A 22,565-nucleotide genomic window follows, 5' to 3' on the forward strand; every position below is an offset into this window, starting at 1 on the left:
TTTTTTCATTTAACAGAAACTTCTTACAAGCAATAATGTCCCAGAGGTTCAACATTAGTTAGATACTAGCTCAAGCAGTAAATTTTAAGGGGAATAGTGTGACACATTGGTTTTGTGTCTCTCTCCCCCTCACTCCATCCCAATGACCATATAATATTTAATATCTTTGTTGTAGAGTCTGATTTGGCCCTTTAAGCAGTACACATCCCAGCACAGAGAAGGCTGCTGGGTGACACTTGAGATCTGAAGTATGTGAGTAAAAATAACCTGCCTCCCACTAGACATGATGAACACCAGACAGCTGAGTCACCTTTGAAGCCCCTTTTGATTTTCCAAATTAAAAAGAAATATCAAAGAGAGAAGGATTAAACATCCAAAAATCAGAGCAGCACAAACTGAAAACCCTGCAGTTCAGATTCCATATGTCCTTTAGATTTCTCTCTCTCTCTCTCATCACAGACTTCAACTTTATTTCAATATCTAGTATTCACTCCATCTATGGGTAATGACATTTAAAGGGACACAGTCAACTTGAATTTATTTTTTATATCAGACAATTTCAAAAAAACTTTCATTTCAAATACAGCCTGTACTGAGAATTAAGGGATTTTCTGCTCCACTGTTAACGTTTATAGGCTATTTTTCAACAAGGGAGAAAGGTCAGATCCTTAAAAGGTATTTAGATATCTATTTCCCATTGAAATCTATGGGTGTTAGACCCCTAAATATATTTGGGGATATCGGCCAAAATGATTAAGGATCCCATCCTGCAATTGAACAATTGCACCTTTGAGAGTCTGGTGCTCTGCAAGGGCTCAAGTCATCACCTGCATGGATCCAACTGCAGGATTAGGGCCTCACTAACACATGGTAAAGAGGGAAAGTGACCATACACCCAGTGTTCATTTGACACCAAATGAAACCAGCTGGGGACGGGAGGGACACTTTACTAACTTCTTTCAGTTTTAGTGATTTTAGATTAATTGCAACTATTGGCGGTAAACAAGTTTCAGGCCAAACTGTGATTTTCAAGTTGACTGGGATCCTTTACATTGAGGGGATCTTAAAGATGACCTAAACAGTAGAATAAGTAGAGATCCAGCAGGAAAACAGAGCCATCCACGTGCATTTGCCAACTAACATATGTGAATGAGAACATTCGTTGCCCCTTTCATTATCTGTGTGAAAGCTAAAACAACTCAGTAAAGAGCACATAGACCCTAGGAAATTGTTGAGGGCCTCAAAGTTTAAGGCCAGAAAGAAACACTAGATCATCTGTCTGACTTCCTGTATATCACAGGCCACCAACACCCCCCAGCACGGACACACTAAGCCCAACAACAAAAATTAGACCAAAGTATTTCAGCCCAGAGAAGATTAAATGATTGTGTGCTACAGGTTATGAATAGGAAGGACCGAAGTACAATAAAGCCTGCGGCCCCTACAATAGCAGGGAATTGATTACATGAGATGTACCCAGATAACCCCTGCAAGTGACCTGCACAGACTGGGTCGTCCAGAAAATAGCAAAATCGCCCAGGAAAAAAAAAAATCTGGGTCTAATCAATTACGTCAAATTCCCTTTGGGGGGAAGGGAAGGAAATTCTAGCACCACACACAATCTGCTACTGATTTGTGCTGAAGGATCTATTCAGCTGCAACAGACCAGTTATAAATCAGGAGAGGCCTGTGATTGGAAAATAAAACAAACCCCAGCCTGGGAAGCACAAGGACTAAGGGAAGCTGGATTGCAAAGAAGGAAGCCCACATTCAGTAGCCAGAAACCCTTGTCTGGAAAAAGAGATGGTTAAAACTAATTTTCTACTTAAAATAATATATGCATCTCAAAGCCCCTTGCACTTTGCAATGCCTCTGAAATCATACAGTGGGGAGACCCGAGTTGGCACCTTCCCATCTATTCCCCACCCACCCTCACAATTCAAATGGTCTTGGTGAGCTCAGCTGCTCCCAAGACAGACAACCCCATCCCTTCCCCCACCCCTCCAGGCAGTTGGGAAGCAGATTTGCACTTGGGGATGAGGAGGAAGTTAACAGCCCAAGGGGGTGGCTGAGAGCCAGGATTACAGCACTGGAGGCCTGGGGGACTACCCAAGGGGCTTGCAGTCTAAGAGGGGGAAATGCAGCAGGTGGAGTGGGAGAAGGGGAGGGGGGATGATAGCCATATAACCGTGGGAGGTTTGCTGCCTGGAGTTGGAAAAGAGTGGGGGTGGGTGGGGTGTTGCAACTGGGAAGGGGGCAAGTTTCCAGCCTAGGGGAAGGTGCAGTAGGGGCTGGCACAGATTTACGGGTGGGGGGAGGGCGGTAGAGGAAGCAGGGAAAAGGGGGAGATTTGCGGGTGGGGTTGAGGCAGTAGGGAGGTTGCAGCAGAAGAGAAATGAAGCAGGGTGGGTGAGTATGAAAGGGGAGGGGGTTAGAGGAAGGGAATAGGGGAGGTTTGTTGCCTGTCTGGGGCGGGGGGAAGGTCTGTTGCCTGCCTTGGGGGGAGAGGGGAGGTTTGCTGCCTGCCTGACGGGGGGTGGGTGGGGGGGAAGGCGGGAGGTCTGTTGCCTGCCTGGGGTAGGGGGAGGTTTGCTGCCTGCCCGGGAGGAAGGCGGGAGGGGGGAGGTTTGTAGCCTAGGGGAGAAGGCCGGGGGGGGGGGGGAAGGTTTGTTGCCTAGTGGGGAGGTCTGCTGCCTGCCTGGGGTGGGGGGGATGCAGTGGGGCGGGTTTGCAGCCGGCGGGGCTGCTGCACTCACCGGGGACTCGTAGGAGAAGGCACATTCCGTCTTGTAGACCCGGTCCCCTGACTTGGGCACGCGGATCGTGGGCATGTAGGGGACCAGCAGCTCCCCCAGGTCCCCCGCAGCCATCGGCGCATCCCTGCCGCTCCCGAACAGCGCGGCCCGCTGCATGCTCCCGCGCCGGCCGGCCGCACCGCCAGCGAGCGAGGGGAAGGCAGAGCGAGCGCAGCCGGGCCCGGGGGAGGAGCGGGGGAAGATGCTATTTTTAATCCAAGGGCAGCAGGAGCGGCCCCAGCTGCAGCCCCGGGGTCCTGGCGAGGAGGGAGCCCAGGGGGCGGGGGAGAGGAGGAGCCCCGGGGAGGATGGATGGAGGGCAGTGCCAGAAGAGGATGCGAAGGGCGGGGAGGGTGGACAGCAAGGAGGGGAGGGGCATGGGAAGCCGGCTGGGGCAGGGGTTTGGGAATCCCTCAGCTCCCTTCCCCTGAGCTGTTGCACCCTCATTCTGCCGGGAGGGGAAGTTGGGACCATTGGCATTAGATAGAATCTATCTAATCTAATCTATCTAATTCTTTGTAGGGGACTTAACTGTCCCCTTGTTACTCCCCAACAGCCAGCCAGCTGGGCCGGCAAATCCTTAGAACATCTCTCCTTGACCCCGGGCCCAGGGAAGCACTGGTCAGGAATCACAGGACTCTCAGGCCACATTCCACAGGAGGTCAGACTAGGTGTTCGTTCTAGTGGTCCCTTCTGGCTTTAAACTCTGGGAAAGACAAGGCTATTCTGTTAGCCGTGCTGTAAAACATCAGCTGCAGTGGAAGGGCTGACTCTGGCAACCAAATATCATCGGTTAAAGAACTTTGAGCTGATCATTTTTTCAATTTACTCCTACCTGGGGTTGGGCCAGACATCCTGCCTCCTCTAGGTCTGACTGTAAGCCCAGGGACGGTCTTCATTTTGTGTCTTGTACAGAGCTGAGCACCCTGTTCTGTGCATGAGGCAGTGCTGATGGAGGCAGTTGCTGGATTTGGCATCAAATATCCTGATTTCTGTTGTTGGCTTGCCACTTAATAAGGAGCAGCTGGCAACAATGGTGAGAACTGAAAACGTCAATCCTGTGTTCTTCAGCCTTCCTCGGTGCTCACATTTCACATCAGTACACAATAGAGTTGGGATAACTGGGGTTCTATGGATCTGGAACTTCGTAGCAAGCTTGATATCACAGTGTCCCCACGGAGGCCGCTAAAGGAGCTGAAACATGGCAGCAGCTGTTGGTAGACAAGTGTCCACATTTTCTGAGCACACTCTGGCACTGTCTATTAATGGTGTCTCACCCAGACAGTTTAATACTGAGCTGATTGTAACCTGGAGCTGGAGGCTGCTTGATGGTAATGGCCAGGGACTTGGTTTTATCTGGATTCATAACCAGACCAACGTGCACTGTTTCTTGCCTTACTTGACTGGCCATCAGCTGCAGTGGTTCACTAGACTGAGCCAGCAAGGCAATGTCATTGGCGTATTAGAGATCTCAAAGCAGAATGGCATTCAGCTTTACCCCACCAACCGCTGCCTCTTCAAGTTTATCCATCATCCAGTCAGTGCTGATATTGAACGATGAATGATGGTGACAGAACACAACCTTGCCGAACTCCCACGGAGGCAGGAAACCATGCGGTGTTTCTGCCATTGACTCAAATGCATCTTTCCATTCCATTATAGAGCTCTCCTATCAATGATGCTGTTGTCCCAGGGACACCAAGTCACCTCACTGGATCCCACAAACTTGCTTGATCTACTGAATCAAGGGCCTTATGGAAGTCTACAGAAAGTGCTGTGCACGGCTTATTACATTCAGCCATCTTCTCAAAAAGCTGTCTCAAGGTAAAGAGCTGGTTAACAGTGGACTGACCAGATCTAAAGCTGCCCTGAGTATCTTGGGCTTTGCCACAGCATGTATTGTTGAGTTGAGACATTAACGTGGAAGCAAAGACTTTCCCTGGAACGGACAACAGCGTCATACCACTACAGTTGCTACATTTACCTTATCACTCTTTCTGAACAGAGTAATCCCCTTCTTCCAGTCATTAGGGATGATATTAATATGCCAAATGGCCTAGAAGAGCTTATGGTACAGCAATACTCTCACCTGTCTTCAGCAACTCAAAAGTGATGTAACATATCCCTGATGCCTTCCCAGACTTCAGCTTATGGACTACAATACGGGATCTCTTCTTGGTTGAAGGAAGGAGGCTGGAGTGGAACTTCCTGACCCTCTTGAGATGGAAGAGGGACTTCAAGGGATGGACAATTGAGGAGCATAATGAAATGACCCTCTCACTAATGCAGCTGATTCTGCTGACTCTGACTGATGCTGCTGTCCTGACTCTTTACTGAACAAGCTGGTGCCACCTACCCTGCAAACACTGAATAAAGGGTGCAGAAATCAGGGCTGGACTATATATAAGATCTTACCATCTAAATAGACGAGACAGACAAAGGGTGAGGAAGAGGAAATAGTATGATCTCCATTTGACATAGGGGCAGGTGAGGCACCAAGAATTTAAATGATTTGCCTGAGGTCACGCAGGAAGATCTCCTTGAATCCCAGTCCAGATCCTTAACCACAAGACTGTCCTTCTTCTCTTTCACTTCATTTCTGCTCTTTCTCATTTTGAAAGGGATATTGATGAAGTAGAGAAAGGCAGCAAAGATGCTATGAAGATTGGAGAACAGGAGCAGAAAGATGAGTAGCAGCAAATTGCAGAAAACATTTGAAATAATTAGTTTTTCAAAGTTACACACAATAAACTATTAATTACACCCATCAACAGCAAGAGAAAAGAAACCACTGAGCATCTTCAAGTGAAATCAGAGCATTTAGATCAAAGGATAAAGAAATAGAGCTGTGACATGGTTAGTGTGAGCTCACTGCTATAGTCTGTATGTGGTTCTTTTTTCAACAAACTATCCAGTGGTGATGTTGGGAACTGTGTGTGAAATACTTATGGCAGAATGTGTGCACAGAATTACTCTAGATTTACAATGAGGTACCTGAAAGCTTGTCTACACTTAAGACACTACAGTGACACGGCTGTGCTGCTGTAGCTGCACTGCTATGGCCCTTCAGGGTAGACACTACCTACTCCAATGAAAGGGATGCTCCTGTAGGTGTAGGTAATCACTTCCCTGAAAGGCGGTAGCTAGATCAATGGAAGAATTCTTCTGTCAATGTAGCACTGTCTACACAGGGACTTAGGTTGACTTAACTACACCGCTCAGGGGTGTGGATTTTTCGAACTCCTGACCGACATAGTTAAACCAACCTAACTTTCTAGTGTAGACCAGGCCTGAAATCAGAATCTGTCTCAAACAATCTTGGAATTAGAGGAACTGTTGGCCTGGTCTACACTAGAAAACTAGGTTGGCATAACTACATTGCTCCGGGGGATGAAAAATCCACCCCTCTGAGTGGTATTGTTAAACTGACCTAAGTCCCTGTGTAAACAGTGCAAGGTTGATGGTAGAATTATTCCATCCACCTAGCCACTGGTGTAAGTAGTGATCTACACTGAAGCACTACAGTGGCACATCTATATGTAGACAAGCCCAATGAATGTTAGATAAGAAACTGAGGGCAAGTCTACACTACAAAAATAAGTTGACCTAAGTTACGTCGACATACAGCTGCCACAGTAATTAAATCACTTTTGCATGCCGACACTACGCTCTTTGTGTTCGCAGTGCACAATCTCACTACCAGTGTTTGCAGTGATGCAGAGAGCAGTGTCCCATGAGTAGCTATCCCACTGTGCAACTCACCACCATCAAGCAGCAGGGTGTTTTGGAAAGGGTTTTCAATGCCTGATAGGGGCAATCAAGTCACGCGGGGTGACTGGGAACATGGTTTCAATGTCCCATGATGCAGTTTTCTGCATCCCATAATGTTTCATGCCTCTTTTCAAAAGCCCGGCAAACCCACACATCTGCCATCTCTGTGAGAAGCATGGGTCCTGCACAGTTCTGCACTATTGTGATTAACATTGCAAGCACAACACACCTGATGCTGCAACAGTGCCTGCCTCTGCCTAACTGTACTTGTTTATTTCACTACCTCTTCATGATTAAAAAGACTAAATGATTAAAAAAGAGCAAATGAACAGATGTCTTTAATTACACCTGCAATGTCAAAGCAAACTGCATACTTACCAGAGGTTCCTTCCCCTGCATCAGGCTGTCCCCGGGCTGGACTGTAGGGACTGGCTCGACTGCTCTAGAGTCAAGAACAGGTCCTGGCTTGCTGTGCCATTGGATGCCTCAGTCTCCTGGCCCCCGAATTCCTCCTCCTCTTCTTTGTCCAACACCTACTCCTCACTGTTCACTGTGGGGGCCTATGACTCCAGCTCCCCCAAAGTATCCCCAGGACTCTTGGGGGTGATCATGGGGTCTACGCCAAGGATGGCATGCAGCTGTTTATAAAAGTGGCATGTCTGTGGCTCTGCACCAGAGTGACTGTTAGTCTCCCTGGCCTTCTGGTATGCCTGCCACAGCTCCTTAGCTTTCACACGGCACCGCTGCATGTCCCTCTTGTAGCCCTTCTCTGCCGTGCCACAAACGATCTTCTCAGAAATATCAACATTTCAACGGCTGGATCAGAGCTGTGTCTGCAGATCCTTTTCTTCTCACAGACCCAGGAGATCCACCACCCCATGTGTACTCGAGGCAGGAGCTTGTCCGCAACCTGGAGCCGGCCTGGTCAGCTGGGTGGTTGCTAGGTATGCTTGAGAATTGCTAGGTGAGCTCTCCACACTGAACAAACAGGAAATGGAAATTCAAAAATGCAAGGGGTTTTAAAAGGGGAGGGGTGTGTTCCTGCATACCTAGTCATTGGGCAATGGAGTTCAAAACGCTGACCAGAGTGGTCATGGTGAGGCATTGTAGGACACCTCCTTGAGGCCACTAAATTCAACGTAAGTGACGCAATGTTACACTACACTGTGTTGCCCTAACTACGTTGCCCTAAGTGCTACGCCTCTCGAGGAGGTGGAGTTATTAAGTCGGTGCAGTGGGCGAGTTACGTCAGTGGGAGCTACATTTTGGTGTAGATGCTTAGCTAGGTCGATGTAAGGCTGCCTTACGTTGACATAACTTCTGTAGTATAGACCAGGCCTCACTCAAAAGCAAGAACAGAGACACACCATCGATGGATGTGTTTCAAACTAGAAAAGACTTATGCATACAGGGCCTCAGGGGTCCGTCTTAGGACCTCTGTTACTCATAATATAATACATATAAGTGATATGAATGAGGATAAACCTTCTAACCTTTATAACGTACTTTGAGATCTACTGATGACAAGTGCTACATCAGAACTATGTATTTGAATCATTATTTATTTACCTGAAGGTGATAAAACTGGCAGAGCAAAAAGGGCCTGATCCAAAGGTCACTAAAGCCAATAGGAACCTTTCCAATACTCTGCAAGGATATAAAATGGCAAACAAGGTTGCACTTATCTGGAATATTCTATGCAGTGTTGGTCAGCTGTACATATTCGGGTGGTTATTGTCTCAGGAAGGCTGCAGCAGACGCTCCAAAGATGATCGGCAGTATGAAAATATAAGACAGGGCTAAGGGACCTGGGCTTATTCTGTTTAGAAAGGGGAGACTTTAGAGTGGCTAATGGCAGATGGCTTCAAGATACCAAAATGAGAGAGGCACTTTTTAAAAAATCCACTGCTGATAAGGGGTTTAAAAATTAGGGGAATACATATACAGTAGACTAAAATTAATTGGTTAGTCTCTAAGGTGCCACTAATACTCCTCTTCTTTTTGAGTAGACTAAAGTGTGTGGCATCAGACTTTGAGGAAATACCTCCCCCTAGTGGCAAGAATAATAGGCAGCGGGGTTTAAAACAAACGTAAGGAAGGAAGTCCTTTACACAACACACAGTCAACCTGTGGAACTCGTTACTTCGGGATGTTGTGAAAAAGAAAAAGTATAACTGATTCTCAAAAAAGAATTAGATAAGTTAATGGAGGATAGGTCCATCAATGGCTATTAACCAAGAGAGTCTAGGACACAGCCTCATGCTCTGGTTCTCCCTAAATCTCTGTCTGCTAGAAGCTGGGACTGGAGAACAGGGGATGGATAACTCAATAAATTCCTGTTCTGTTTATTTCCTCTGAAGTATCTGGCACCAGCCTTTATTAGAAGACAGGATACTAGCCTAGATGGACCACTGGTCTGATGCAATATGCTCGCTCTTACATTATGTTCTTAAAGAAAACTATTGTTCTTCTTGAGCCATTCCCATTTAATGTTTAAATTTATACCCTCAAATAGCTGCATAATCAGACAGTTGAAGACAATCAATTCTTTTGACATTGATTCAAGGTGTACTATTAACTGATGTTTATCAATACAGTTCTTTTTACCTTGTTTCTTGCTCTTCGGACATTTATTTAAAAAGCTTTCATTAACCAATTGTCTACTTTTCTCTTTCACCTACCAAGTGTTTGATAGAATCAGAAAGCTTCTCCCTTTTGAGAACAGAATGTTAATACTTAATTTTTTCCATTAATAAATGCTGAATTATATATCAGTTATGGCATAAATTAAGTTTTTAATATTTGTCCATTCAAGTCCCTCCCATGCATGAAAAAAAAAAAAATAGTTCCATGATAGAGCATAAGCCTGCCATCTAGAAACTTTGGGGGAGATTTTCAAAAGCACACATGGGATAGGAGCACGAGCCCCAGGACTTATGTTCCTAAATCCCTTAGATGCTTTTGAAAGCCTTTCCCTTTGAGATCTGAACTCTCTCCCCTCACTCCCAAAAAGTTAGGATTGTTGAAAGAGGAGACAGGAATGACGATGTGTATGTGATCAGTAATGAATAAATACATCACGGTTAACACGTTTGTCATTCTTGGAAATACAATTAGCGCCCATAGCCAACTCCACAAGGTGGAAGCAAGAATTGGGAAGGTAGATGGAGCCTGAGACCGGCAAATATCTGGAAAATATGAGATTCACACACAAACCAAGATAAACTTAGACAATGCCATTGTGATACCAACACTGTTATATGCCTCTGAAACTTCGTAAATGCTAGAAAGCCACAACGGGAAACTTAAGGAATTCCATCAGAGATGCTTGCAGAGAGTAATTGGTGTCTGCTGGTGTGATAAAGTAAACAACGCTGATCTGTTATGAAGGATTGAACAGCATACTGTACAGACAATGATTGAAGAAAGAAGGCTGACGTGGTTTGGACATGTATGGATGTCAAAAAACTGTGCTCCTAGTCAAATTCTTGACTGGATACTACCTGGTGGAAGATGGAAAAGAGGAGGATAACAGATGACATATAACAAAACCAATGAGGAAAAATACTGCTGTCGTGGAAAAAGACTAAAATGGAGCAAGAAATGTGGCATTAGAGAGATGGAAGTGGAAAGACTGAGTTGCCTCATGTCACAAGGCAAAACAGCATCTAATAAATAATACAAATAATATGTAGCCTGTTAATACTGTAAATTCTGTGGATTTGGGCAAGTCACCCAACTTTTACCTTAATTACACCATCTGTAAAACATGGATAATATGTAACTCCCCAGGATTAGTGAGAGGATTAGCTGGGTTTAAAATCACTTTGAAGACAAAAAGTATTAGTTGTGTGTTATACTCAGTTACCTTAAACTATAACCTTATCTACCCCAGATATTTTTCATTTTAAAAGGTATCATTCTGTAGTAGGAGTTTCTTAAATATAAATGCATTTATTGAGCACCGACAGGGTCTTCAGCCCTGTATGGATGAAGACACTCCCTGCCCCAATGGAGCTTACAGTCTGATTCAGACAAATTATAGTAAAGAACATAACAGAGGTTGCAGATTTTTTTAAATGTTGCTTAAAGAAAAAAAAAGCCACACAGCATTGTTGAAAAGCATTGTGGAAGGAGTATCTTTCAGAGGGAATTGGCTTTACAGGGAGGGCGCCCAAAGCTCAGAAGGTGGTTTAGACACAAGGGGAAGAAAGAGATAAAAGGGGCATTTAGAAAGACCATAGGTGATATGGAAATGGTTGGAGATAGGAGGAAATAAGGGCAGACTGTCACTGAGTTATGCAGAGCCTTAAAGACGATGGTGGGAGGTTTGAAACGGAGGAGGAAGGCAAGAAGCTAATTAAGATATTCATAGAGGAGAGTAGCATGGACTGAGTGGTGAGGAAGGTTATTTGTAGGGATGTAGAGGAAGCAATGAAAGGCTATGGCCACAGTTTGGATATGAAATGAGTGTGAAGACTATTATAACGAGGTTGTGAGCCTGACTGGCAGGGAAGATAGTGGAGTTGTCTATAGTGATGGAGATGGGGCTTTTGGATCTGAGATGTTCCAAAGAACTGAAGATCTAATAAAAAAAAACAAAACACCACTTAATTTACATTCTATGAAATATTTCACATATTAAAAAGTGCTTTGACTTCCATTTCATTTATTACTATCCATAAAAAATAAAGTTATGATTTATTTTCTCATACAATTCATTTAAAGTTAGGTATGGGAATATATGAGAGATGGTTTAGTAATGGAATAGAGTCTTTCACCTCTCAGATACTTGTCCCAATCTAGCTCAGGTCAGTCTGGCTGTTTGATAACCTGTGTGAAATGCGCTGGTGACCACCATCCTCGTGGAGTGGGGGGGGAGAAACATGTTACAAAACCAGTATTATTACCTACTGACACCCTTGGGAAACAGACAAACTATTAGCAACTGACATGAGAGCCATTCTCTCTACCTGTACACATTTTAAAGCTGTACATGATTAGCAACAAGTTTGTCCATTTAAAAACTTACTAGACTCAACACTGAAAAATACTGAAATAGAATACTTTTATTTAAGTCAGCAAGTAACAACAGGATACACATTACATTATTCAGTCGCTATTTGTGGGTGCCCTTCTGAAACAGTGTATTAACTGCTTAATTGTCAGGAGTTGCTTTAGCAGAATAATCAATAAGATTTTTATCAGGGGTCTCATAGTGATACCAGGGCCCATCTCCCCTCTCTCTCATTAGTCGACGTGCCTCTAATTCCTTCAGCCTATAAGAAATGGAAAATGAAAGTCAAATTCAGCATGTAATTTATCATCTTCCATGGGCCACACTAAACACTGATATCAAAGGAGTCATCTCCTCTTACATCAGCATTTCATTTGGTCCTCTATATTCTACGACGACCATGGGAACAATACTACAAATATGAAGATTTATCCATGGTCTTAAATATTCCATCACTGTGTTTCATTATATTTACTTGGTTTTTCAGTAAACTAGCTGAAGAAATAATAAAATAATAATAATAAAAATAAAAAACCTGATGAGATTTCTGAACATAGACAGTAGTCTCCTTCATAATCATGAACTGAAAACTTTCCTGGTTATTTCTCACTGGAAGGTATCTGGTAAAAGATGAAGGTGGGAGGGGCTCCACCAAGAAAGTCTAGGAGCAACATTCCAAGAAGCTTAGCACCTCCTCTGTTAGTGCTCAGTTTACCCAAGCAACAGCAGCATGAGACTAACATGATACTGGACAATGTCACTGGTGCCCCTGGTTTTCTGGACAGTAGCAACAAACCAGACCAAATCTACAAGCATTAGCAGAGGCACAGCAATTGTCTGTCTCCTGACTCAGGAAGATAAAACTGCATTGGTTTACACTTGGTTTGTGTTTGAAGAGTTATCGTTACAATTATTATTTTTTTTAAACTAAAGTTACATTCTGTAGAAACGGATGGTTTAGAACCAATATTTGCCAGGAAAAGCTTCTTACTCACAAAGGGCCAGAGGATTTTTCAAGCCCTGATCAGATGTCCAATTGAAGAGAAAAATTCGACTATTGTATCATAATTGAAATGGTTTAGTACAGTACATATTGGCTTTTAAAAGCTTCAGCAAACCCATCCTATCTTTACCTTAGGTCAGCTTTTTTAGCTTCAATATCAACTATGGCCAACATTTTTTCATATTCCTTTTCAGGAGAGTCAAGGAGATAACGAGCAATCCACCTAGTTATAGGATGCTGGAAGAGATGAAAATAAGACTATTAGATTATTCATATAATTTCCACGCAAGAACCCCCACAAATAATAATGACAGGGAAATTTGACCACACTTTTAAATATTCTTTCTAGTCCCATTTACCATGATAACGTGTAATTAAAAATTATGTTAAGCTCTATACCCCTAATTCTGCAAACACTTATGTACTTAACTTCACTATCATGACTACCACTAATTTAAACAGGATTACTCACAGTTAATACAGTTTAGCACATGAGTAAATTTTTGCAGAATTGGGGCCTGTCATAAATATAAGGGGAAGGGTAAACACCTTTGAAATTCCTCCTGGCCAGGGGAAAGCTCCTCTCACCTGTAAAGGGTTAAGAAGCTAAAGGTAACCTCGCTGGCACCTGACCAAAATGACCAATGAGGAGACAAGATACTTTCAAAAGCTGGGAGGAGGGAGAGAAACAAAGGGTCTGTGTCTGTCTGTATGCTGTGCTTGGCCAGGGATAGACCAGGAATGGAATCTTAGAACTTTTAGTAAGTAATCTAGCTAGGTATGTGTTAGATTATGATTTCTTTAAATGGCTGAGAAAAGAATTGTGCTGAATAGAATAACTATTTCTGTCTGTGTATCTTTTTTGTAACTTAAGGTTTTGCCTAGAGGGGTTCTCTATGTTTTTGAATCTAATTACCCTGTAAGATATCTACCATCCTGATTTTACAGGGGGGATTTCTTCATTTCTATTTACTTCTATTTTCTATTAAAAGTTTTCTTGTAAAAAACTGAATGCTTTTTTCATTGTTCTCAGATCCAAGGGTTTGGGTCTGTGGTCACCTATGCAAATTGGTGAGGCTTTTTATCCAACATTTCCCAGGAAAGGGGGGGTGCAAGTGTTGGGAGGATTGTTCATTGTTCTTAAGATCCAAGGGTCTGGGTCTGTAGTCACCTAGGCAAATTGGTGAGGCTTTTTACCAAACCTTGCCCAGGAAGTGGGGTGCAGGGTTTTGGGAAGTATTTTGGGGGGAAAGACGCGTCCAAACAGCTCTTCCCCAGTAACCAGTATTAGTTTGGTGGTGGTAGCGGCCATTCCAAGGACCACGGGTGGAATACTTTGTACCTTGGGGAAGTTTTGACCTAAGCTGGTAAAGATAAGCTTAGGAGGTTTTTCATGCAGGTCCCCACATCTGTACCCTAGAGTTCAGAGTGGGGGAGGAACCTTGACAGGGCCTATCAAAAAAAGTTACCCATTTGCCATTTTTGACATTATCCAAGATAACATGCAATAGAATAGGTTGTTGTGGAATAAAAAAAAAAGAGGACAGTTAAAATGAGGGAAAATCTGTGTTTCATATTTTAAGAACAAAGACAGACAATTGGTGAAATAGAGTTAATCAAAAACTGCTACCATAATCTCCATAAAATGGACTCCAAACCTATTACTGTAAAGATTCAGTAATCTTTATACTAAGTGCTGCTTGCACATGGAAACTTTTGTCTAATCTTTCAATCCCCGTGTAAACTGAACTAGTCAGATAGAGGTCTGTGTATTGCTATGTACAATCATTAGCCAGTTAAAAACAAAAATAAAAATATAGCTACATCAAAAAAATCAGTGACAATTGTAAAGTAACATCTCATGAGCCACTAGGGCTGTGATTCTCAGCTTTCTGATGGCATAAAAAAAATCTTTGTTTTTAACTCTGAAAAGTTGTGAGATATTGGACTTTGATTCACTGCTGACAAATACTATAAAATAGGGCTGTCAAGTGATTAAAAAGATTAATCATGATTAATCGTGAGATTAAAAAAATAATAGCGATTAACTGCAGTTTTAATCGCACTGTTAATAAAAGAACATCATATTTATTTAAATATTTGTGGGTGTTTTCTATATTTTCAAATATATTGATTTCAGTTACAATACAGAATACAAAGTGTACAGTGCTCACTTTTTTATTACAAATATTTGCACTGTAAAACAGATGAAATAGTATTTCAATTTACCTCATACAAGTACTGTAGTGCAATTTCTTTATCATGAAAGTTTAACTTACAAGTGCAGAATTACAGACATTATTCTTATTATTTTGATAACTACACTCAAAAATAAAACAATGTAAAACTTTATAGCCTACAAGTCCACTCAGTCCTTGCCGAGGATAGGGAAAGATTTTACCTCAGCATTTTAGCATTCAGTAGGGGAGTGAATTGTGCAGGCGGCTTTTTTTCCTGCTGCTGCTAGGTTAGCCTGTATCATGTGTCTCCTTTAGCGGCATCTTGGCTTACTGAAGGGGTAAGATTTTTTTTATCTCAGAAAGTCAGTATTGTGGAGATGGGAGGGGTGTGAGTTGTGCAGGAGAAGGGTGAATTCTTGATGCTGCTCCTGTTGGATTGGGTTTTTGAGCTTGCCAGGCTTGCTCCCTGTCCAAACAGGAAGAGAGTTTCATCTTAGAAATCTGCATTCAGTGTTGGAGGAGGATGGGTGACGGGGGGGAGGAGGGGAGAGAAGCAATGACTTGTGCAGGAGGAGGTTCTGTGAGGACAGGGAGTGACGATGTGTGTGTGGTGGGGGGGAGGGAGCAAGAAATGACTTGTGCAGGAGGAGGGGGTGTCTTGCTGCTGCTTCTGGAACGGTGGTTTCTGGTACTGGGCTCTCCAGGCTCACCTCCTTTTACTGAGCGAGGTGGGCTCCCTTCAGCTGAGTGAGCCCTTGTTTGCAAGAGAGGGTGTATTTTACCACAGGGACTCGGCATGGAACATGGGAGGAGAGGCTAGTGCAGGGAGGCTGAGCTCAGCAGGCCCCTGTTCTCTATGGGGTACCCTGCAGAGTGAAGTGCCATCTCGGAGCAATGGGGCATGGCATGGGGGGGAGGGTGTCGGTACCCAGAGCAAGGGGCCGGCTGGGGGCATTGGGGCACAGCATGGGGGAAAAATGGGGGGAGACGGGATCGGTCCCTGAAGCGAGGGGCCAGCTGGAGGCAATGGAGCACAGTGTGTGGGGGAGGTTGGTCCCTGGAGTGAAGGGCTTGCTAGAGGCATTGGGACACAGTGCGTGGAGGGGCAGGCCCATCTCCAGAGCAAAGGGCCAGCTGGGAGCACTGGGGCACGGCAGGGTCAGGATCCCTATCTCTCCACTGGAGCCGGGATGGGAGCAACTTCCTCTCCTCTCTCCTCCCCCCCCCCCCGGAGGCAGATTGGCGTTACTGTGCCTGACCGGACACTGTCAGGTCCCTCCACAGCTGATGCCTCCCTCCCCAGCCAGATGTATGCGATTAACACCATTTAAAAAACATATGCATTAATTTTGTTTTCAGTTAATAACAGGTATTAACTGCGATTGACAGTCCTACTATAAAAGTATGAATTTCCTGCTGTTCGTTGAAAGGCATTCAGATGGGATAAACAATGTAATTTTAAAGTGTAGTATCTCAAGACCTGGAGCTCAGGGGAATGTTTAAAAAAAACAAAAACAAAACAAACTAACCCCGATGGACTGGTGACCAGAAAAGAGATTTAGATCTTGACTTGGTAAGAGTGCTTTTGTTATTTATGGATTTTATGTTCACAACTTCACGTACAGTGCTCTTACTATTTACCCAGCTATGTACATTACAGGTCAGTTGCATCTGCTACTGTTAGAATACCAAAAACAAAGATCTAATAAAATAACATGTATTTAATTTGAAAACTGTATATTTGCATGAAGATCCAATCACATAAAGTAGCAGATATCCTCATTAATATTTCCAACACATTTTAAATATTTTCCTCCCAAGATTGATGTATGATGAGGAGGAGTGTACTGGAAATGCCATATCCCTTTCATAGTTTTGTACTCACTTTGTAATATTCCCAGTGCTCTGGAACATAACCTTCTGGAATCTCTGCAAGTTCAGCTTCACCTGACAACAGAAAATGGAGGGATGTTCAATACTATTGACATTTTAGAAACACACTTTACTTTCCTTATACCAATAAAGGCCAATTAAAGAGCATTTCACAAACAAAGTATTTAAAGAGATACTATCAATTTGATTCTATTTGGTTTCAATAAAAGTGAGCTGGAACAGTCTGGAAGTAGTTTCAGATACTATACCTGCTTCTGAGTCCTCCCGCCAGTTCTGTTCTACAGATACACATGCCTATATTTTAACCCACACAACAAAAAGAAATGACTGACTATACAGAGGAAAGAGTGAAACTGACTGTACCCAAAGTGCTATCACAAGGTAAACAATCATGAAAAAAAATTAAATACATTTTTCTCTGATCTTTCAATTAACGCAATCTGAGGTTAATTACATTGTAGGGTCAAAAGAAAAGTCAGGAAAAATTTTGATTTTAAATTGGCAGTGTCCTGTTAAATGCATATTCTGTACACTTATCTTGGAATATGCACAAGGTATACATTTAAATTGAGACAGAAAACATTATCCTCTTCATTATGTGCGCTGCTCTGCTGCGCACATACATAAACATCGCTGATGCAAATATGACTTCTACAAGAATATCAAATGGAGAATAGACACATGTATAACTGCTGATCAATTCTCCGAAGCTTCCCTGCATTTTATAGAACAGCTAGAGAAGGAAGAGATGTTAGGTCAGCTACTGGATTCTCCCCTTCAGTATATTTTTACATAACATGACTAACGCTACGTTTCAGTCATAGGTATTTTTAGTAAAAGTCATGGACAGGTCACAGGCAGTAAACAAAAATTCACGGCCCGGAACCCCCGCTGGTGCTGGGGAGCAGGGGGTTGGCAGGGCTGGCAAGCTCCCTACCCGGCTCCCCGAAAGCAGCCAGCATGTCCTTGCACCTCCTAGGGAGAGGGAAGGCCAGGGGGACTCCGCACGGACTGCTCCCACCACGAGCGCTGGCTCTGCAGCTCCCATTGGCCAGGAACCACAGCCAATGGGAGCTGTGAGGGTGGTGCCTGCAGGCAGGGGCAGCACGCAGAGCCCCCTGGCCCCTCCACCTAGGAACTACAGGGACATGCTGGCTGCACACCAACACCCTGCCCCAGCCCTAGCCCTGAGCCACCTCCCACACCCAAACTACTGCTGCTGGGGGGAAGACGGGGAGAGAGAGAGGGAGCGGTGGCCAGAGACTGCCCCAGCAGAGGCTGGTATGGCTGGCCCAGGGGCTGCCAGAGCCAACTGCACCAGCCGCTGCAGAAGTCACTGAGGTCACGGAAAAATCACAGAAGCCGTGATTTCCATGACAGACATGCAGCCTTAAACATGACCCATAGTTACCAAGCCAGTTTTAGAGATAAGGGTCTTCCAAGCAATCCTTTGAAGAAATTCAATTTACTATCCAATCTATTTCATTTTCTTTATCCAACTTTAACAATGTAGCTTGGTTAAACATCACAGAAGTGCTTACCAATGAAGATGTTGACATACGTTATAAGTACTGCTACTGGTATCCCAGGCAATAATATATAGAATCTCTATTTAGCAGGGGGAGAGAAAAAGACACCAGATCAGTCTGACAGAAAAATAAACCACTTCTTCTGCAAATCTCAGTTACTCTTACAATTATCTCTCCTGTATTAGAACACCAAAATCTGAACTTCCACAATATTTCTTCTGTATAACATCAAATATGATTTATTATTGCAACTGGAATACTAGTGTTTCCAGCTAAGGATCTCAAAGCATTTCAGAAAACAGTAAACATGCCTCAAGACCCAGGTGATACATGTATTAATCCCATCATTACAACATAGCAAATTGAGCCACAGAGAAAATAAGAAAAGGAGTACTTGTGGCACCTTAGAGACTAACCAATTTATTTGAGCATGAGCTTTCGTGAGCTACAGCTCACTTCATCGGATGCATACTGTGGAAACTGCAGAAGACATTATATACACAGAGACCATGAAACAATACCTCCTCCCACCCCACTCTCCTGCTGGTAATAGCTTATCTAAAGTGATCATCAAGTTGGGCCATTTCCAGCACACGGCTGTTACTCTGAAACCAGAGAAAATAAGTGACTTGACAACATTATAAATTTGAATCAGTTTCAGAGTTGGGAATGCAACATATAAATTCTCCATCCCAGTCTCTTGTTCTAATTACTAGGCAATACTGTTGCTAGGTAAAACAATATTACTCAAAGCCTGGAGCTGATTAACTATAATGAAGCACTAAAACTACCTTTGACTGAACTTGAGTCAAAATGCAATTTTTAAAAAAACCATTGCAAGCTGAGAATTAATATTTTATATAAAATCTGTTAAAAAGATACAATGATCAGTGATTGCAGGGCATAAGTGAGGTCATATAGACCCCTGCCCTCACTCCATGAAGTCCCACCTGACTGACTATTTCCCCCACATACTGGATCTGATCCTTTCATTGACTTGAACGGGCTTTGGATCAGGGCTACAGAGCCTAAATCTCCGGTGTGGGTGGGCTGGATGGAAGGAGGTACACTTATTATGGGGTAGTAATGGGGGGCTCCTGGACTGGGAGAAGTTTTACAAGACTTAAAACAGCCAAGAGCTAAAATATTACTAAACCTGGAAAACAGATGACAGTTAAAATTAAAAAAGACAACAGGAAAGGATTTAAAGCAGTAACAATAAAAAAGTAGCAGTTAACTAACAATAGCTTAAAAGGGGCCAATTGAAGATAGTTAGTTTACATATACTACACACACAATTTAAAAAAGAAAAAAGGTCACTAACATAACAGATGTCAATCACCATCCTGACTACTTGGCTGGTATGACATATCCCTTTGCCTCATCTTTGTCTTTATAAATGGCAAGTTCTTCGTGATAGGGACTAGGAAATCTTGTTTGTGTGGCTAGTGCCTGATATGTTTGGGATACTACTGCATTGTAAATAATAGGAATGAGTGTATTAATGCCTTAAACACAGTCCATCATTTACAAATTATTTAAGTTACATTAAGAGTTGCAACAACAAAAAATTAACTTACCAGCAAGCTCAGAAATCGTTTATCATAGAAATCTGTTGGCGTGATGACAAACATTCTTTTCCCATGGCTTCCATGTCGTACTGGAGCTGCAAAATTAAACCAGGGTATTATTATGTCCTTTTCCTATTTGCAGTGATTATGTACAGGAGAAGCTCTGCAATGCAGGCAAAAAAAAAAGTAGTAAAACATTCAGTAAGGGGTGGGTAACTGCAGGCTAGTAAGGGTATTTATTGTTTTGCCTAGGACAGCAGGACTCCTAGAGCTAGCCCCAATTGTATGTTACAGAAGTGGTGATATTCCAAGATAAAACTCTCTCTATGGAGCAAGTCATAGAGGGAAAATAGATGAGTTGAAGAAAATTTCATTTGCACAAGAATCTTCCATATAAAAATCTCTACAGTTAGGTAAGTTCACACACTAGCATGCTACTAGGTTTCGGCTGGGGTGGCCAAAATTTTGACCCCCCCAGGTCAATCGTGGAACAGGAGTGGAGGTGACATACTGACTCTTAAGTGGACACCTGCGCCTATGACTACAAGCTCTCTCAGTTTTGCACTGCATTATGAACAGAAATGAAATCAGCAGGTAGACACAAGGACTAAGATACTGAAAAGGAAGTTTATATATCTGGCTGTACTACACATTAAGCGGGGGGGCCTGCTGGACATTTAGGCTCCAACCTTGCCACTAGCTCAGCATGAGCAGATCTCTGCACCACCAAAGAATCCCAGCGGGTTCAATGTGGCTCAGTGCAAGGACCTTCTCATTGGTACACATTACAAGACTAAAGTAATGAGAAAATTCTCCATTTCCAAGTAAATACCTTTAGCAACAGAACATGCAAGAGGAAAGAGTAGCAGCAGCATACAACACAACCAACTGTCCCTAACAACAGACTTGAATTGAAGATGTTCCAGAAGGCCTCCTAGCTAGCTGTTTCAAGAAAAAATTAAACAACTTGCAGCTCCCATCTACAGTTCTCAAAGACCACCCCGTAACACAGGATCATATTAGCTCCTTTTCACAAAGGGAAACCAAAAATGAGTATTTTGCCCAAGGTCACTGTGATCCTTTCTAAGGGTGCCCAGGATTGTGTCACCTTGTCTCCCCCTCACAGAGGCAGGGAGTGTCTCTGACATGGCCAGCCCTTCAGCCACCCAACATCACTTCTCTGGGCTTATGCTAGCTGTTACTTTGCACTGCAGTCCTCTTTGAATCATTTCCCTGTAGTGTCCAGCCCTTAACCACTGGACACTCACAGAAATATCAGGTTCGCTATCCCCAAGAGGACAGTATATACACATGTTTGACTTAACTGAAAGTCAGCTCCTATATAACATCTTAGCATTGAGATATATTTACAGTGAAAACAATCATAAGTTTATTATCAAAGGCTAGGATTTAAGTGATAGCAAGTAAAGACAATGGAAACAGAAAAGTTACATATAAAACAAAATTATAACACACTTTAGAGATTACACTTAATTTAACAGGCTACCGTCCTGTCTAAAGCAGTCTATTCTCAACCAAAGCCTTCTTTCAGCATCTCCAACCAACAAGGCTGGGATCCCTCTTTCATAAATGCCAAAAGCACTGCCCTTTTCCTTCCTCGGTGAAGGATTTTTCTGCCTTCTACTCACAGTCCCAAAGTTCACTGTCTTTGCACATGGCCAGGCTAAGCCTTATGGCTTGTTTTCTTTTCTTGTATGCACCTTTCCTATTGATTCCATATGTAAACAGAGCTTTCATTGTTTTGCTTTACAGTGCTTAATCTACATGGCCAACAGAGAGACACGTACAAAGAAAAGGAGTACTTGTGGCACCTTAGAGACTAACCAATTTATTTGAGCATTCTCTTTGAGTCTCTAAGGTGCCACAAGTACTCTTTTCTTTTTGCGAATACAGACTAACACGGCTGCTACTCTGAAAAGAGAGACATGTGAATCCCAATCAACATCCTTTGTCTGACCCAAAACCTGTTTGTCAGCATTGCCTTGGACACAGACCTTAAAACATTTTCATTACACATACGTAACGTTTTATGTAGCGTTTGTACATTTCACAACGATATTAATGATCAGCATGATCCTGGCTTTCATTTAAAGCCTCACATGAAAGTCTTCATAGACAAATACTATGAAAGCAGTGTATTAGGTGCAGTGAGTTTATCAGGCCTGATAGGAGTGGAACCCTTTGCCAGCTGGTACCCATGGGCCTGGATCTCACAATCAGTCACATAACTCGAGTGGCAGAATCAGGAATAAAACCCAGGTCCTCCAGACTGATGGTCTAACCACTAGAAAGAGGAACCCCCCTCCCTACTGCGGAAACCCCCCTCTCTCCTCACAGGCCCCCCTCGCCCCTCCCCAAAGGAGAGCCCACCACCACCACCATCAGAGGGATCCCCCCTCTCCAGAGGAGCCGCTCTTCCTACAGTACCCCCTTCCCCAGAGGAAACCCAGTTACCCAACCCCCCGCGCTCCCCGCCCCCTCCGCAGACACACCGGTCCCCAGAGCCCCCACCCCGCTCCCCAAGGTCACCCCACTACAGAGGACACCGAGCTCCCCCCGCCTGGGGGCTCCATACCGATGATGCCGGAGGACACGACATTTCTGCCCAGCAACGAGGCGCGTGCCCCGCCTGCCGCCCTGAACAGGACTTTGCGAGTCCCCAAAGCGGCCGCGGCCCGCAGCAGGAGGCTCATGGCGGCCATGTGTGAAACTGGCAAGGGGCGGGGCCGCTGGCCATTTACCCCCAATGAGATCGAAGCCGTGGCGCCACCATCTTGGAATCGGG

At 43.7% G+C, this 22,565-nt stretch overlaps 1 protein-coding gene across 1 annotated transcript; it reads right to left on the minus strand.

Moving 5' to 3' along the window:
* Positions 1–11,617: 11,617 nt before the first annotated feature.
* NDUFB5 (NADH:ubiquinone oxidoreductase subunit B5) lies at positions 11,618–22,514 on the minus strand. Its single transcript, XM_077827013.1, has 6 exons — positions 22,356–22,514; positions 19,769–19,854; positions 18,201–18,267; positions 16,652–16,713; positions 12,717–12,823; positions 11,618–11,845 (listed from the first exon to the last, which is right to left on the minus strand). Exons 1-6 carry the CDS (start codon positions 22,480–22,482, stop codon positions 11,725–11,727), a joined length of 570 nt encoding a protein of 189 aa, XP_077683139.1. The 5' UTR covers positions 22,483–22,514; the 3' UTR covers positions 11,618–11,724.
* Between the last annotated feature and the right edge of the window lie 51 nt (positions 22,515–22,565).

This window comes from Eretmochelys imbricata, chromosome 9, assembly GCF_965152235.1.
Source record: "Eretmochelys imbricata isolate rEreImb1 chromosome 9, rEreImb1.hap1, whole genome shotgun sequence".
Classification (NCBI taxonomy): Eukaryota; Metazoa; Chordata; order Testudines; family Cheloniidae; genus Eretmochelys; species Eretmochelys imbricata.

Bases quoted from the DNA above. Each gene is read 5' to 3' on its own strand.
- NDUFB5 (XM_077827013.1), bottom strand. From the start codon at position 22,482: ATGGCCGCCATGAGCCTCCTGCTGCGGGCCGCGGCCGCTTTGGGGACT. The intron at 18,268-19,768 runs GTAAGTTAATTT...CCTGCTAAATAG, and splicing joins AACGATTTCTGAGCTTGCTG to AGATTCTATATATTATTGCC. The intron at 12,824-16,651 runs GTGAGTACAAAA...CATCTCTTCCAG, and splicing joins AGCACTGGGAATATTACAAA to CATCCTATAACTAGGTGGAT.